Here is an 18,308-nt window from a genome sequence, read left to right as displayed (position 1 = left end):
AAGGTCTAGGTGGAAATGACAGCTATGTGTTCACGCACCGTGTTTGGTCCACATTCCTAGATGTGCTGTTGGTGATACATAGGGAACAGGCAGACCCAGGCTTCATAGCCTGGAGAAAAGGGTTTATGAAAGAGAGAGCAAACATGTGGCAGCACAGCCAAGGGAAGCAGACGGAGCACGCACGTGCAGCCCTTACCGGGAACGTTTGAACAGGTTGTGGCACTGTCTTGGAAGGAGTGTAAAGGAGGGGAATGAGGTCATTGGCTCAGTCTGCGCAGATGGGAGAAATTCTTGGGAATTCACTTGAGGGCAAGCGAGACACTGTTCCACTGCCACCCCCTTTCCTTTGTGTAAATACTATGATGTAACAGGCCAAAATCAACTTCCGCTAGCCAGGCACTGCAGGCTATTGTTTCAGCTCCTTCCCACGTTTCTCCAGAGAGATCATGGACAGATGACAGATCATGCACGTAGCAGTCTCTCACTTGCATTCCTTTGCTCTTCCTCAGTGCCCAGTAGCTACATCTCTTGACCTTAAACACAGCAGGTATTTAGAGAAGTCTCTCTGCTGGATTGCAGCTTCACTGATCTGCTAGGTCCAGTTCCTCCCCTGAGGAACTGAAACCAAGAACATTCACAGTTAAATGCACAAATGGATTTAGGCACGGCAGCAGCACCCAAGCCATAGAGCCCTACCACAAAGTGGTACCTACAGAGGGGATGTTATGGCCCAGGAGCAGGTTTCACCAAACCCCAAGTTGGAGGTCGATAGGAGTGCTACGAGGAGGCTGGAGTTGGGACCTACTGGACCCCATAGTGTTTGGTGATCATTTGAGTTGGTCATATGAGATGAGGGGTTTGTAACTTTGCTGTCATTTAGGGTTTGTAGCCTTTGGGGGAAGGATAGCTTTTCAGAAGATGTTGGCAGCATAATGCGATCCAGGCATTGTGGGTAAGTACCCCAAAAAGTCCCAGCCTGAGAAGTACACGCCTCCTCAGCCAGCTATGTTCATGTGCTTGATGTGAACTGTTAAGGGAGGATCTGCTGACCAGTAACTGAACGAGTTCAACAGGTTCTTCTTTACACTTTTTGCAGCCTTTCTTATGGACAGGTAGCTCACCTGAGGCCTCAGTGCACCACCAGCTCAGCACTAAAATAAATCACTGAAAATAAAAATAACATAGCCTAAGACTGCAGCTGATCTCTGAAGATATGACTCTAGAGGTTTTGTTTGTTCCTTAGGGTGCTGTAGGTGTGTTCCTACCTTCATAACTTTGTGTCTTGGGTTTCCTTCCCCAGGTTACTCCCTTCCCTATGTCCTGTGACCTACAAGGAGAGTGTGCTTGCCGGGACCCCAATGCCCAAGAGCACAATCAGAAAGACCTCCGTGGCTTCAGTCTTGGGTAATGCCAAGCGACTTGAAATGGAGGACCACACTGCTCAAGGCAGGCTAGGAGAGACACCACATCCCTTTTGGTATCGTTTTTAACATTTAGCTGCTCAACTGGATGGCATTTCTGCACCAGGGACCCTTAGAATTCAACCAGTCTGCCTTTAATTTTTGTCCAAGGAGAACTCAAAGTAGGGGTTTATGTATTAACTATATCTTAAATAGTGATGACAAAAAACAAACAACCAAGAGTCAAGTCGAGAAGACTTTCATGTATCAAAACAGCATGTTATGCCCACCTAATTTGAACAGTTCATATCTAGATTCAAGGCGAGAAACAAGCTATTTATGTACACATATTTATAGAAATAAGTAGAGAAAGAGAGAAAGAGTGAGAGATTATGATCAACGCAAAAACACTTTCCCCTCTCCAGTACTCACAACTCAGACCGTTCATGGAAGAGGCTGTGCTCTTGGAGGACTCCAAGCTGAGCCTTTTCTGATGCTGAATGCCAAGGTATCGCATGCTCGGAGCACTAAGGTTGGGGTGGGATCTCCACAGGGCTGTGCCTCTTGGCAAGTGACTTGCCAGACGCCCAGCCAGCTCGAGATGTGGGATGCATCTGCTCCTCACAGGAATGCTACTTCCAGCCAGGGAGCTCAGCAGACTGCAGTGGCCTTTCTGTACAGCTCCTCCTTCTCCCCCTGCCCTCAAAAAGCCAACAAAAAGCCCACTTGTAGCCTGTCTGGAAGCTGCAGGGCTGCTGGGATGTTTCTGTGTGGAGGTGGGCAGGTGGTCCCATGGTGGAGTCAGGGAGTGGGGAGTCTAAGGACTGGCATCCAGGAACGTAGATGATGGCTTCTGAGGAGCAGAGAGGGTAACTCGCCCCCGCACTTGTCATTTGAGCATGTCTGCTGCTGCTACTCCTGCTGCTATGTCCCATACAACTCGTTTCCTTGCTGTGTCAGGACAGGGTGAAAACAACCCCATGCAACCAAACAGTCTGCCTTAAAGCTTACCTACAACCTGCCTTTCAAACCCTCTGGTCTCTTCCTCAGCATTGGGGCAAGAAAACAGGACACCAGCCAGCCAAAGGAATCTGCTTTCTGGTCTCCACCCAGCCAAGTGGTTCTCTAGACCTCCTCCACTCCCCTCTTATGGTGGTATATATCTAACAACATCTTCATGCTCCTGTTTTCTGAGGAGACGGGAAGAGGAGGAGGAGGCACATGCCGTGGGGAAAGGACTGCGGGAGACAGTATTAGAATTTTGCCCATATTTGTCAGTATTAAGCTACCAGGCCAGTGGGTTGGACACCTTTGATAGACCAGGAGCTTAGCTGCTTGTAATCTTCCAGAAGGAAGGGCATTAGCTGCAGCAGACCCCATACTTCCCTTTTGTATAGCTCCATCCTCCTGTTTCAGTCCAGGGGGGCACGTGTTGTGCCAGACACTTAGGGACTCATTTCATCGTAGGGTTCATCACATTGAGTCACTGAGGTGCCCAGTGCATCTAGTGCTGCTGCTACAACCCATCCCATGAAAATCCCAGTGCGGCTTGGGCTTATCTCCTGCTGCTTCAGGCTCCTGCTAGAAAGAACACACATCCAAAAGAATGTCCTTCCAGTGTTAAGTCTGTCTGTTCCTTGGGACTCTCCTGACTTGTACAGTCTACTGGATAAAGGCAGATTGGAAAGACTTTTTCCTACTCCTGCTTGATTGAATATTTAGGTACTGGAGCAAGGCAGAAGGGTAAGGGCGGGGGGGGGGGGGGGGGGGGGGTTGGTGGTCATTTAGCTCATGGAGATGGCTGTAAAAATGGGTGGAAGAACTAGAAATGGAAAACTGACAGTGTTGTAGGTGCAAGGAGCCAGGCTCTTGTGGCCTACTAGTGGGGTTGTTTCTGTTCAGAGATGAATTTCAAGAACAAAAATTTAGAGGCCTAGAGAAGTGATTGTCATAAGAAGGTGAGGAGCTCTCTGTTGTGCAGCTCCTAGTTATTCCTGGAGAAGGCCTCGCTGAGAGCTGTGCAGATGGGGGTACAGGAAAGGGAGGCACAGTGGGATCAGGGCTCCTTCCGTGGAGTTAGGCTGAACATCCTCCAGTGTAGAGAACATTGGCAAAAACTGAGCCTGGGCAAAACTGTCACTTTTGTCCCTGGGCACCTAATTATCAGTGGAAGTAAATAATTGTGAAAAGGTTGCTTCCTTCAGGTACCTTTGTCCTCCCCTTTTGTGTTGGCAGTTTGTTCGCGTGCCATCCAGCCCATCAGAAAAGTTCACAACCTCAAAAGCCTTTCAGACTGCTAACGCATCATGTCCTCAATGCCTGAGACATCTTGGCATGATTCCCCCCCTCCACCCCACCTGGGTTTTGCCCTAGCAGGGAGCCCCAGTTCAGGTCCTGCATGCGTCCTGGTGGCAGCTCAGTTTGCAAAATCCCCTTCTCAGTTATGCAGCTCAGCACGGAGGAGATTTTCCACCCACTTTTCTCACCTAGGACATTGCCTAGGAGACACAGGTCGGTATAAGCATTATTGTCACCTGCTGCTGTGGGCTCCCAGGAGCTCAGGGCCTGCTGAGCTCCTCTGCCTGGCCAGGGCCAGGCTCTGCTTGCCAAGTTGGAGTCCTTCTCAGCTCAAGGGAGATGGTAGCCTCTTTCCAGCACAACCTCACACCACAGCTTCACTCCTGCAGTCCAGGGGCGACCCAACTCCCTTTCCCATGGGCAGGCTTTCCATGCTGCTATTTGATTTTTTTCCAGCTGTGTGTTGGCACTGTCCATCTTCTCCAACGGGGCTGACAGAACCAGGAGCAGAAGTTCTGCTCTGAGTCGTGTTAAATCCAATGCCATTTTTTTTCCCACTGGGGCAAAGCTTTGCCCTCTGCGTTTCAGGTGCTGCTCCATGCTCCCAGGGAGTGCAGAGGAGGGAGCTGTTGGGCACGGACACCTGCCCAGCTCCTGTTCCCTGTGCCCCCGCCCTGGGGCAAGGCCAGCTGGATGGCCTTGCAGCTTCTACCACTGTAAGGGCCTCGAATGCCCAGTGGAGGCCCTAGGAAAGACCCTCTGTGATGTGACGGCCATTGGGTGGGAGGTGAGAGGGACATTACCCACCACCTCCACCCATCAAGCCAGTAGTGTAGGACAACATCAAACCAGAAGCTTCGAGGAACATGAGAGGGTGCCCATGCTGATGAAATTTAGCTGCTCATCAATTCCAGGTCACATCAGTGCCAAGATCTTCTCTGTCACAGACAGTGAGCCAAGGCTGCACCCTAGCTGGGGCCACCACCCTGCCTCCTGTGGTGGTGACCATGGCCAGCGGGAGGGAAAGCTGGAGCAGAAAGTGGTGAATGGTGCACGGTGGGGTGGGACATTCCTATCAGCTGCTACCCCTCTCCCTCCCCACCCTCTCACAGAAGGGCTGAGCTGGTGTCCTCCTGCTTTTCTTGCATCTTCTGCTGTCCCCTCCAGGCTGAGAAAGGAGGATGGCACCAGAGGACTCTTGGAGTCGGGTTCCAGCTACCTCCCTTCCGGTTTCGGTTTCACTTGGTTGTAACTGTCGGTTTGTTCTAGGTTTTACCTGTGTTTAAGAAAAAAAGAAAAAAAAAAAGGGAAAAAAAAAAAGAGAGAAAAAAGAAAACCCAATAGCCAACAGAAGTTTCTTGCTGCAACTGATTCAAGTGGGGGAAAAAAATAACAACAAGTGAGGCTTTACAGAGAGGAAGAAAAGAAAAAGAAAAAAAAATAAAAAACATAAGAAAAGGAGACAAGAAAACCCACATAATCCAAATCCAAGAAGAGCAAAGCCTATTTTTGTGTGTTTGAAAGGAAAACACTGATTCTGCCAGCTGAGTAGAGAGCTAGTTACTTAAGTGTAGATTTCCCTAGAAGTACCGTGAGGTTTTATAACATTGTCTGGTTTTGTTTTCCTCGTGCTTTGTGATAAGTCCAGGAACTAAGGCTAAGGTATTTTTTCCCCTGGTATACTGTTGTTTGTGGGGGGAGGGGGGGGGAACGGAGTTTATTATTTTTTTCCAGATTATTTTTTTAAGTGTGTATTTGTGCTTATTTTTACATTATCCAACTGTACATACGCATTTAACCAGTATTTCACTGTGCTCTAATTACTGCACTCAGAAGCACTGCACAGTCTGAATCCCGAAGAGCTGCGAGAGACTGGGAGGGAGGGGGGGGGTAAGGAGAAAGCTGCTACGTGAGCAGACAGGTGATTCCCGTGCGCGGGAAGCGGGGTGCCGACCGTCCCCTTCCCGCACTCCAGCCCATCGTTTCCATTTGAGGCCAAGCTAGAAAACAGGAGGGGATGGGGTTAAGTCAGCCGAGGCTGGATGCTCAGAGGGGTTTCAGAGCTGGCGATTTGTCCTTTGAACGTTTTTGGATGCCGTGGAAATTCCCAGCCTTTCGGCAGCGTCTTGCCCTCCCCAGCCCGATCCTTGGATGCCCCAGTGCCAGTTAATGGGGATGTTCATACCACTGGGAGAGGATTGTATGCCTGGCTTAGATACACTCTTGATACCTTCATGGTCGTGGACCCCATTTTGGTCTCAGTCGTGCAACTGAGCTGATTTGCTTTGCATTTCTTCCATGTCATCCCATCCTCTGGGGAAAGCCACCGCCCTGCCGGGGACATGGAAGCGCCCGTGCCTCCAGCTGACCTCATGTGTTGTGTGCACTGGAGCCCCAGGGACGGTCCCCTTGCCAGTGGAGGACCTTCAGCACTGAGTTCAGTGGGAGCATGGCCGAGACACCACCAGAAGCAGGTCCAGGTGGCCCAAGATGTATTTCCTTGGAGCTACGGTCAATTTGGGCAATAGGGGTTTGGTGTGGGGCTGTTCCTGCCACCTGGGGAACTGGTGTTCAACACCCCCCCCGGTCGTTTTAGCAGGAGCAAAGTGGGGCTTAACGTTTTGTTTCAGTCTTGGTTTGGCAAACTGTATTTTCCCCTTTTCGCCTGATCTGCAGATCCAAGATTCATTAAGAATAATAATTGCTTCCTCTGAGGCCAGAAACAAGAGCGTGGGTTGGCTTCAGGTGTAGGACGAGGAATCTTGGTGCTACTTGGTGGTGGTGTTAGTCCTGCTAGGTCGAGATGTGGAGCTAATAAGTCCAAGTTGTCTTTGGTTCCCGTTCTGGTTTGGTCTTTTGGTTTTTCATTCATTTGGTGAGGCCACAATTCAGCCACCAGTTTCCATCTTCTGAGTGCAAAGAACCAGGGCTTTAACGAAACATTTCACCAGCAATTAAAAGAGGGAATTGGAACCATTGCGGAGTTTGCGTTGTACGGCCTCTGTAATTACTTACCTGTCTGCAGATGATAGGCTGAATTTTGCTCCCATCAAGTCAACAGGGGGTTTTGTTGTTGTTGTTGACTTCACTGGGAGCAGGATTGAGCCGTACTATATATATAAATATATATATAAATATATATATATGATATATATATAATATTATATGTGTAATATTATATATATATATCAGTGTAATATTTACAAATAAAACTGTGATCTCGTCTAGAGAAAAATGTATTCATATTACCAACTGCTCTTCCATATTTATGTATCATATTGTATCTTTTTATTATTGTTATAATTATTATGATTATTATGGTTATTATTATTATTATGGAATCTTTCTTGGCACCTTTTGGAAGCCACGTCAACCAATACTCCAATGAAGTGCTGAGGATCTATTTTCACAAGAATTCTACTGGTCTACTGTATAAAAGAGAAAAAAAAAAAAAAAAAGAAACAAGCAAAATACAGTTCAACCCTTAATTCTGTACCTCACGCCTGTACGTTTGCTGCTCCGATTTTGGGTTTTATTTTGCGTTCGTTTGTTTTTAACGGATCTAATTTAAGTCTCCAAGCAATATATAAAGATGTAAATAGTAAAGCTTATTTATTAAGATTGTCATCTTTTTTAATTTATATTTACACAATTGTTCATCTAATTTATTTTTTTTTCAATACAGTTTTTAACAGTTGTCCTTTTTTTGGTTCATGAGGTATTTTAAATCATTTTCACAGAATTTCTTTATACAGGTTTTTCTCTTTCTTTTAATAAACAACAACTTCCTCTGGTCTTTCAAAAAACAGGTCATGTTTCACTCAAAAAAAGTTATGTCAGATTCATCAGAAATATTTTGCCATTGTTGATTCCTATACCCTAAAGTTCTATATTATATAAATATATAATACCTTGTATGCTTAAATATTTAACTGTGTGATTTTGTATATATCTTCATACACATGCTCACACACGTATGAGGGTTAATGTCCCCAGATGTTGGGAGAACAGAGAATCAGAAACACAAACAATATAAGCTTGTATTAAAGAGTTCTGAACTGGACCGCTTGCTCTTGCCACGTCTCCTTTGCTTTCGGTCGAGCCGGCCCCGAGCATCGCCGGGAACCCCGGGGGGGGAGTGAGAGCGGCCGCAGGGTCCCACATCTGGCTGCACAGCTGCACGGATCACCATGAGGTCCCACTTGAGCCCCAGCACCTTGGTTTTGGGCAGGGGTTTTGAAAATCACGGTGTTTTGACAGAGGGGCTGTGGCAGGCGGAGGGAGGCAGCGCCGGCCGGAACCACGTGTCAGCCCAAGAGCCCATTTCATCTATAGCTGGTTTGTTCTGCCAAAGGGTTGGGTCCTGCTTCATGTGGGGCAGACTGGTGCCCAGTGTAGCTTTTGGTGTGAGAGATGCTTGAAAATGTGCGGGTTGGATGCTTCTAATTTGAAAAAGATCTTTTTTTTTTTTTTTTTTAAAGTTATCCATGGTCTCTGCTTACCCTCTCCATCAGATGCAGAACATGGTCATCCAGAAAGTCCCAACGGGAATTTCCTTTAACTCGCGTATTACCTAAGTGGGAAGGAAGGCTGAAAGCTCCGTGCAGCCACGGAGCTGAACGTGCCGATGACAAGAAGCCTTTGGATACGCAAGAAAACATACGGTTAGAGATAAGGCAGTCTCCAGTGGTCAAGAGATAGCTGGGCTTGCAGTCCCCTCAAGCCAGACCAAGGCCCTGGAAGGTATGCACAGTGGGCTCATGCACATCTGGTGATGATAAAGCCCCATTTGCCGTGTACACGCACGCGCACACACACACGCGTGCAGTGTTACAGCCTGTCCTGGTCCAGACCCCTGCTCAGAGCTGGGTCACCTGCACTGAAGATGCATGTCTGTCTTTCTCCTCCTGGAGAATGAGGATCTGCAACCCTTCAACATTGTTTTGGTCGTCACCATGATGGACACGTCGCAGTTGCACGCCCACAGGCGTGCACAGGTCCAAAAGGAAAGGGGTGGACTCAAACCACAGGGCTGTTGGTTCTTGCTAATGTGTGAGATGAGCTGAATGGGATTAAGAAACTTTTGGTCCTTCATTAGCAGAAGTGTGGCTTTTTGTTGCCAGGGCAGGTGTTTGTGGACAGGGAGGTAGGCTGGAGCAGCCCCCACCAGCTTCCCTGGCCAATCAAGTTGAAGGTCATTGATGGCAAAGTCCTTTGGCCCCGTTCTCGCCCACCAACCTTGCAGATTCCATGCACCCTCCCGCTGAGGCTTTGCCTCCCCTTGGTCACAGCCGTGCTGGTCCTACCTCACTGCCCCGCTTTGCTGATGCTACCCCCACACTGTTGCAGCTCCGGTGGGACCCCCCCCGCGGGGCTGGGGCTGTGGCGCAGGACCCAGCCCGCCGCCCGCTCAGACCCTGCCGTGGCGGACAGGGAAAGGGGCTTTATGCTGTTGTACTGAGACATCTCTATTGATTCAGCTTCCAAACGTGCATTGATTCAGCATCGACATCTCCAACTGCTGAGGATGCACATGCAGTTGGGATAGGTGCCATTTAGCCCTGACAGTTATTGACCCCTGATCCTAAAGAGAGTCAGTTTTAACCCAGTTAACTCCCCAACTTATTAATGATTTAACTCCCCAGGAAAGCCCCGATAAGACACAGAGGCTGGGAGCACGGGCAGAAGACGAGGAGGGGGTGCACGGGGGCAGGAGTGTTAGATACCGGCTATGCTTCCCCTGTTGTACTTTCCTCTTTGCATCTGCTTCAGTCGGCACTGGGCTGTGACGCCAGCCAGCTCCGTTTGCCATCCTGACGTAGTTCCGGTACCGGCTGGTACCGCCTTGGCCCCCTTTAAAAGTGTGGCAGCAATACTAGAGTGCATAAACAGCCTGTGGATTTACAAATAACTATCACCAACCACACAATCCATGGGACCTTTGGGGGCAATAGACTGAAGGAGGAGAATAAATTAATTTCTTTTTTCACACTGGCATAAGCGAGTCAGTAAAAAAAAAAATGTTTTTCATTTTAACTGTCAAAATCCACCGCAATATATTGAGCAGAGAGAGAGAGAGAGAGAGAGAGAGAGAAAGAAAGAGCATGAGTGAGAGCGCATCATGCTTTCTATACCATCCTTGTCTATGGTCAATGTATCATTAATAGGGTATAGGCACATCACAGACAGCCCTATCAATAGAACAGACTGTAGATAAAATGCCCATAAACAATGTATTAAATGGTTTGTGTCTATAGCAATATACAAATCAATTGAAGTACCTATTAAGCATTAATAAGGACCGTAAGGTGGGAGCAGCCCATGGAGCCAGCAAAGAGCAGGCAGCTCGCTCCTGCGGGGCTGGGCTGTGTTTGCAGCGAGACGTTCAGCTCTGGTGCGCTCGCACGTGCACAACCACCCAAGCACGATCAATTGAAATGCACAGTCAAAACAACAGTTTTTATGTTCGGTTTACGTGTCTGTTTGGAAATCAATCACTAAGGAGAGGGAGAGGAAAAAAATAAATCACTATATATGCATTGAGCAAAGTCTGAAGCCACTGTCCTGCGAGATGGCAACAGGGCTCGTGGCCACCAGCAAATGTTCAATCTGGCTGAGACCTAGCAAGCTGTAACATCTCAGCCCCTTAGCAGTAATGCCGAACCCCTTGCTGTGCGGTGACCAGCCCGGGGAGCCTCATGACACACTCAAAGTCGCCCAGACTGGCCCATGTGCTGATGCGACTGCGAGGCACTTGTGACTTCAGATGCGGTTCCTGTTGGCTGCGTTAAATCAAAAGGAGCTGACTGCATTAATTATATATGAAAGCTGGGGAAATTGCTCTGAATTCATATGGCAAAGTCTTTCCCCAGCTGAAAGCCACAGCTTCTCAAACAAGTATGGCATTGGTAATTGTGGTAATGGGAAAATGAAGCTGTTGTTAGCAACTTTGAACAATTTGGACAAAAAGACACAGAGGCTTAAAAAAAAGCGCCTCTGTAGAAAGAGTGGAATATAAAAGAAGTTGCTCACAAGTATAAAAGAAAACTTCTTTCCATGTAAGCAAGGGCATCTGAAGAGCAAATGAAGGTTCAGATGTGTACGCTGGCAGATGTGTGCCATGTGCTCGCTTGCTTTTACACACACACCCACACACACACGTGCATGCACATACACACCCACCCCCCCACCCCACCCCCCCCCCCCGACCATCACACACAAACCCAGCAAACACTTTCTGGTCCAGCACTCTCTTTCCCTGGGCTTTTTTATCCCACTTCCTCACTTTTTTACTTTCCAAAGCACAAACCTGGGAGGTGAAGAAATGTGAGCAGTTCCCAGGCCAGAACTGTCCTTTTTGCTGCTCATTAACTGCCACAACACCACGATGGCCCCGAACTTTCCCTCTGCCCTGAATTGGAATAACCGCTGCCTACATCATTCAAGTCAACAACTGGCCTAAGTTCTCTGATAAAATGCAGTCAAAGGGCCAGGGTCTTAAATTTATTTTTTTTTTAAGTACAAGTGAGGCAATACTGTGTCAAAATAGTTTTAAAGGTCTTGAGAATCTTTTGGCTGACTTCTCGCCGGCCTGGGGGAGGACCATTAGTGGTTACAAACGGCTTTCACAAAAAGAATATTTTTTTTTTTTGCAGCTAGATACAAAGTTACTCACAACTTTAATTGCTTTAGTTATGATGAATGAAGAGCTAGTCCAAACACCGTCACTTCTAGCCACCCCTGCCCTGCTCTTAAGACATGACCTGCCTTACCTGTACGTAAACCACTCCTCCATGCATCCAGTTTTTTAAAGACGCATTAGAGCCCCGTCTCTGAGCTCGCTGCTGCTGCCCTTTATCATCATCCAGCCCACAGGGACGAACCGACTCACGCTTCAGGTTCATCGGCATTTGTGATGAAAGAGTTGAAACACGGGGACAGTTCTGGCTGAACCTCAAAGCCCAGCTCTGCCTTTGGGCACTCACCTTGTAGCACAGACGTGCTCAAAATAAGCGGGTTGGTTTCAAAAATGTCACCCGAGTGACATGGTCTTCCCCAAGCCCTGACACTGCTGTGTTTCCCCTAAGGCGTGAAGCTCCGCGCCACAGCGGTGGCTAAATGGGCTTGGAGAGCCGGGAGGGTGGGCAGGAGCAGGGAAGGGAAAAGGAATCCTTTTTATTACACTTTATTAATACTCCAATGCGCAAACTTTCCACCCAAACATTTAAAGCCTCCTGACCCCCCCACCCCCACCCCCCTGCAGCACCATATGACATGCCAAAGCTGAAGCACACCGGACTGACTCAAACTGTTCCTCAAAGCCTTTGCAGCTCCTGGGAGGTGCCAAGAGCTCTTTGGGCTCAGCCTCGCCTGTCCCAGCCCCAGCCCAGCCCTGCTGCCTAGGGCATGTCCCTCCACCATGGTGGGACTATGAGCCATCGTCCCTCCTGGCTTAATGTCACGGTCACCAACACTTGGGCGAGGCAGACAGGCCAAGTGTGCTTAGAAAAGAAAACATAAACCTTTTCCTTTGTGTCTTGCAATGCACAAATTGATCCACGTAGGTGATGCTCAGCTTCTGGAGAGCTAATCCTGCCTCTGGCCCAGCAGGTACAGAGCACAGCTTACATCCTCCCAGCACAACAAGACGTGAGCTCACAGGTCACTGAGGCATCCGTCACATCGCAGGACACCGTCGTGGCTAAGTGGCAGTGTTACTGCAAGGCTCGTCCATCCCAGACACCCCCGCGCCCCCCCATGATGGCGAGGACCTGGGCTGCCCGTGCTGCACAGCCTCGGGCGCTCCTTGGCGTCTTCCCCAGCCTCAGCAGAGCCTGCCTCATCCAACCAAGGAAAAATGGGGGGGTAAAAAAAAAATAAAGAGGAAAAGCAGAAACAAACCAAATAAATAAAGGAGCAAACGCAGCACTTGACTCCAGAGGCCTTTGCCGTGGGAAGAAGCTGTCCCAAAGTGGTGTGTCATCAGCGGCACAGCAAGCCAGACAATCAGCCCCTCTGTGCACCGTGCCAGCTGCAGCCGGGCTGGGATGAGGGCGGTGGGGAACAATGGCCGTGGGGACAATGGGGATTGTTCAGGGCAGCTCTGCTCCTCGGGAGGGGGCAGCCCCACGCAGCCCTGGGAGGGGACCCGTGGCTGTCACCAGCTCTGAGCTGCCAAACAAGTGGCAGATTTAGGGGTGCCCTTAAGAAGGGTGTGTGCCCGCTGGGATGTTCAAGGGATGCTGAAAGGGGCAGCGAATAGATTTGTTAAAAGGAAGAGTGTGAACACACATGTGGTGAAGAGTGAGTGAGCAGCCTTGGCAGAGAAACCACCTCCTGGTGCTGAGCTGGAGTTTATGGGGTGCTGGGGGGGTTGTGCATGAATGGTGGGGTAGGGCCAGGCTGTGCAGGGAGCAGTGAACGCTCTGCACGCACCCATAACCACTGAACGGGATGCTATTACTTGCACATGCAAAGACACACAGAGGAAGTGACTCCTGTTGACCTGAGCTCATCCTAAAGCTGGTGACTCTGTCCAGGAGCCATTGATGCCAGGTTACCCTTGCTCTGCTTCATGCCATCAGGCAAATAATTTCAGATTTGCAAAGGGATTTGGGTAGTTTATCTATTAAACCTGGATGATGGCATCTTTTTGCCCCTTTCCCCCTCACTTTTCATGTTTCATGCACCCCTCGGTGCTGTCCCCACCCAGGACTGCATCGGCCCCTGGTCTGCCACAGCCCAGCCGGTGGTAGAGCAAAGTGGGGGTGTGGGTTGGCAAGAGGAACCAGGGGCTCCTGGGGCAGCAGCAACTTGCTTTGCAGCAAGGATTCCTTTTCCCTAAGGGAGCCAGAGGAATGGCAGAGTGTGTGTGCGTGTGCGCGCGCGCGTGTGCACACACTACGGGGCACGGGTCCATCTGCCAGCGTTGCTAGGCTGTGACTGCAACTGTTTATCTTGAAAGCTGGAGGGTTACATTCTCCAAAGTTTCCAGGGAGAAAAGACAGACCCTTCCTTTCAGCTGTGCGCCAGAGGATGTGTAACCTCGATGAATTCCTCGGTTTTGTTTGGCTTGGGTACGCCGCGCCGGGTAGCATCACTGGCCAGAGGCTCTTCTGCTGCATTGGGCTGGCTTTGATCTGGGAGCTAGGTGCGCTTCTCGACAGGTTAATAGCTGTCAAACTCCACAGCCTTCCCGCCCGGGAGTCTAGACTCTTCCACCTGCTGTGTACATATTAACACAGGCGTACACACAACTCGCTCTGTACACTACACAACAGCCAGCCTCACCACGGATGCGAAGCGAAGCTCTTCAGCAGCCTCCCAAGGTAAGCACCACGTTAAGCCCCTGGTCCCTGCAGCAGACGCAGCTGCCACGCGGAGCCGGCGGGACAGCCAGCCTGTCCTTGTGCTGCTCCTGCTTTGCTCCCAGCAGAAGTGAGGGCTACCGGAGCTGAAGGTCTCCTTTCCGTCACCATCTGCAGCGAAAGGGCCCCGTGCTGTGGATTTTGCTCTTTCCCCTGAGCTCTGCCGAGGGATGCTGCTGGGATGGGTATCCCAGGCACAAAAAAAAAAACCTGCTGTGGGGGAGCTAACTGTACCAGAGTGGAGAAAAACCTCCTGAAGGGCATCCAGCCAGCCGCCCCATATTTTGGCTGGCGTCTCCTATTCCTAACGCCTAGCACCACAATCACGATGGTCAGCAATCCCACAAGTGGCATTAGCCCCGTCACACCTACGACTGCCTCCAGCCCCGTCAGCGGCGGCGCAGAAAACACAGGCAATTTGTCCGTCAGGTCGATCAACGTTGGCTTTCACCTTCAGTGAAACCACAGAGCTGCTCCCCATCGCAGCACACACTGCACGGGGCTTTCAAGAGAAATGAATCATCTCCGAGCAAAACCAAACAAAAACAAAATAAAACACCATGTTCGAAAAACACAGGGAAAGGCACGGCTGCGGGCCAGAGCCTTGAGAAAACAAGACGGCTTCAAAGCACCTGGAGGTGCACCCAGCGCGAGCAGCAACACGCCATCGGACCGGGACCAGCCGGGCTCGTGCGGTTGCTGCTGCCCGTGGCAGTCGCGGTGCGTGCCGCGTCCCATGAGGGGATGGAGCACCACACTCTGCAGCTGCCAGAAGGGCAGGATCGGTCCCGGTCAGTCCGCACCAGTGGCTCTGGAGAGGTTTGGGGTGTCCCGTCCCACCCCCAGCTGTGCATATAGTGTGTTGTGGCAGCACATGAAGCGAGCGGCTGGGTGTAAAACCACGCGGTGCCAGAGACACCGCTCCGGGCACCAGCCGGGACGCCTGCACATTTGCACTTCAAGGGTTTTGCTGTGTTTCGTTTTACACAATAGCAAAGCTGAACAAATACTGCCTCACCTCCGCCCATGCCAGCGTCGCCCATTCCGGGAGGTGCAGGATCTGTGAGCTCACGGACCTGCTCAGGCCTGGCTGCTGCACGGGGTGCTGGACGGGTGCTGAGCCGCGCCAGGGCTCGGCAGCTCTGGCCAAACAAATGCAAAGTCTACGTTCGTCTGCAAGTCACAGCCATCTCCTTCATCCCCACAACCAAACTCCGTGGCCACCAGCCACCTCCGAAGGGCAGCAGCAGTGCTGGGGGCTGAGAGAGGTTTTAACACACGTGGCACCGTGGTCCCTCCGTGGCCCTCGCGCTCGGTGCTGTGCAAGCCTCAGTGACACCGCGGCCATAGCGCAGCTCCCTTAGTGTCACTGTCTTCTCCCTCTCCATCGGAACAAGGGATGTAGCTTAAAAACTAAGACCTCGGGTGACCTGCAATGCTTTGGCGCTTGCTCCGCAGGCTGCTATGAAAAGGCAAAAAGTTTTCTGTGACCTCCAGTGGGACTTCGAGCAGGTACTGGAGGTCTTCCCAACGTGCAGCATCAACGTGGCTCAAGAGAAATGAAGACACATAACCAAAGGGGGTGTGGGGGGGAAGAGCAGTTTGGGAGAAATGATCAGAACTATTTGAGTGGGTGCAAATCAGGGAAATAGGTTCAGCTCAAGAAGAAAAAGTCTTTTGCTGAACTTTCTCCACATGAAATCCTGCACCTTTGTTTAGTTTCAAAACATTTTCATTTTGAAACTCACCTCCTGCTTGTTTGTTTTTACATTAAAGGGTTAAATAACCTGAAAAACTAAACAAAGCTATTTGCTTTGGGCTGACTAAACTGATTCATTCAACCCACACTGTTCCCTTTTCCCCCTCCAGGTTTGTTGTTTTGCTTTAAAAAAGAAAAAGCAATAGTTTTGGGCTGATCTGATTTTTGGTTGGGTTTTTTTTTTTTTTTTTTTCTCCTCTCACCCTCCCGCACTTTTTGGTTTGGCTACCAGGCTGAGGAATCCATTACCCACAGGGATCCTGGGCCAGCCTAACCCACATCTGACAGTAAAAGAAACCAGATTCCCCATGTCTTTTTATCCCCTGGCTTCCTTCTTGGGTTTTCCCACACGCCTCCGGCTCACACCCAGCTGGTGGCCGAGCTGGGTGTTAGGGGGGGAGAGGACCCTATGCAAAGAGCCGGCACTTTCCCCTCCTCCCCATGTGTCCAGCTCTCGGGGTCAGCACTGGTTTCCAGATACAGCCCCTCGCCGCAGCCGCGTCCCGGCATGGGGACAGCTGTGGGTGACGCCGTCTCTGCTGGTGAAACCCTACAAACGCCCAAGCGGCGGTGAGACAAGTGTCGGGAAGAAACACCAAGGAGGCAGCGAAGATGGACTTAATATGAATCTTTAATGCACAGAACAAGCTGCCGGGAGCCTTGCGAACGAAGGCTGCGCACAGAGCCGGTCCGTCGACTCAGAGTGGTACAAAAGCCCACCTTGCCGGCAGCGTCCCAGCACCCGCCTGGCATCCCCCTCCGGGACCTTGGCGGGCAGCGCGGTGTTGCCAGCCGCCCGTGCCACCTCTTCCTGGCGTCCTCGGCCGCCACGGCACTGGGGCCCCTTGCCACACAGCTCCTGCCCGGCGGCAGGGCAGGCAGGGCAGGCAGGGCAGGCAGGGAGGGGGTCACCCTGTGCCCAGCAGCTCCCCTCTGCGGGCTGTCACCCCGCCTGGCCTGGCCTCGAGCGGGTACCTCCTCCTCCTCCCGGGGTTTTGGAGCGTGTAGTCCAGGAAATTCAGTAAGAAAAGATTAAAAAGGAGAGGCTTTTATGCTGAGTCAAATTAGGTAATTTCTTTTTTTTTTTCTTTCTCTTGAAAAATTAAAAAAAAAAAAGGAAAAGAAATTAAAGTCCAACTTGCTGATTTCTTGTTTCTCTGCCATCTGCATGAGAAAGTCCTGCTTGGCCTTGCTGTCCCCTTCCACCCCTCCGAACACCACCCGACCCCGAACCCCACCAGCCACTCAGCATATCACGAGTCCTTGACTCCTCGGAGTCCCTTTGCCTCCCACAGCTCCAGGCCCGCACCTTCCCTCACCGCCCCTTGGACTCCCCGTACGTGTTGCGCAGCATGGAGACCATCTTCTCCTCGCACGTTACTTTGGTGTCCTTTAGGATGCTGTACCAGACCATGCCGGGAGGCCGGACTTCTTCGCTGCGGCAGAACAAGTAGGGCATGGTCTCGGTGCGGCTCTGGATGTAGGCACTGCGCAGCAGGGTCGAGCAGTGACTGCTGACCTTCTCCAGCCTCCTCAGGATCAGGTGTGCCTTCCTGGAGGGGACAAGCAGAGATAGAGACAGAGCAGGGCAGGCGATGCGAAGAGGAGACCAGCAGCCAGCACCCCTGGGTTCCACCACCGGCAACAAGAATGGATGAGACCCATCGCCTAAGACATTATCTTTCCTATTTCAGGTGGAGAGCAAAAAAACCTTCTGGGTGTTATCCACTATTTCACAGCACCAGGTCAATGGGGCTGGAGGGACCTCAGGTCTGACCCACCAGAGCAGCTCTGTCTGACACTGTCTGCCCCTGGCTAGACGGTCACCACCAACACCACCACCGTGTGCTCCTGGCGGGCTCCAAGCCCATGTGATGTCCCCCTTGGACCCTGGTGAGACGCCCAGCACCTTACTGCTCCCGACTGATGAGCCCAGCCCTCCCTTTCCTGTTTTCCCAAGTCTCCAGGAGGCAAATGGCCCAAAAGGACTGACATTAGAAGAGTGAGGAATAAAAGCACAACACATTAAGACAAAACAAAATAAACCCGTAAGAAACCAAGAATCCCCTCGTGGGAGTCTGCAAAGTGCTAAATCAAACAAAGGGAGGGGAAGAGGGTTTACTTCAGTGGTCTGAAAGTCTCAAGATCACAGATTATTTCCTCTCCCTCTGGTGCCGCAGGAAAGCTCTGGATTCGGGGCTAGGGGATTTTGCAGTTCCTGGAGGAATGTAAATTCCCGATAATGATATGTCAGGGGCAGCGCTGTCAGTCAGCGAGGCCTAAACATGGGGATTATTTGATTATGAAAGCTGAGTGGTGTTGCAGCCTGGGCTGTGAGCTCCCAGCCGGGAAGGGGGGGGGGGCGGTGCTGGGACCCCGAAGCGGCCGCACACCTGCAGGCACCCGGGGACGGGACGCCGGGAAGGGCTGGCCAGAGTCACCCCGGAGCCAGGAGGGCAGAGACGGTGGCAGGAGGCAAGAGGG

General features: G+C 50.9%; 2 protein-coding genes across 5 annotated transcripts in view; one reads left to right on the top strand and one right to left on the bottom strand.

Annotated features, from left to right (window-relative positions):
• PAPPA (pappalysin 1) overlaps positions 1–7,774 on the top strand; it is a 183,599-nt gene extending 175,825 nt beyond the window's left edge. Inside the window, exon 22 of the mRNA XM_075772202.1 lies at positions 1,301–7,774. Within this exon, the coding sequence (XP_075628317.1) occupies positions 1,301–1,408 (108 nt within the window). The 3' untranslated portion in view covers positions 1,409–7,774. The remainder of the gene's footprint in view (positions 1–1,300) is intronic.
• Positions 7,775–16,896: 9,122 nt separating this feature from the next.
• The window catches only part of ASTN2 (astrotactin 2), a 357,282-nt gene continuing 355,870 nt past the window's right edge, over positions 16,897–18,308 (bottom strand). For all 4 annotated transcript variants that reach the window (XM_075772822.1, XM_075772823.1, XM_075772825.1 and 1 more), the window contains one exon: positions 16,897–17,377. In XM_075772822.1, the coding sequence (XP_075628937.1) occupies positions 17,140–17,377 (238 nt within the window). In that variant the 3' untranslated portion in view covers positions 16,897–17,139. The remainder of the gene's footprint in view (positions 17,378–18,308) is intronic.

This window comes from Balearica regulorum, chromosome 20, assembly GCF_011004875.1.
Source record: "Balearica regulorum gibbericeps isolate bBalReg1 chromosome 20, bBalReg1.pri, whole genome shotgun sequence".
NCBI classification, from domain to species: domain Eukaryota; kingdom Metazoa; phylum Chordata; class Aves; order Gruiformes; family Gruidae; genus Balearica; species Balearica regulorum.
The sequence above is the reverse complement of the archived record's forward strand: the minus strand, read 5'-3'. Positions and strand labels throughout refer to the sequence as shown.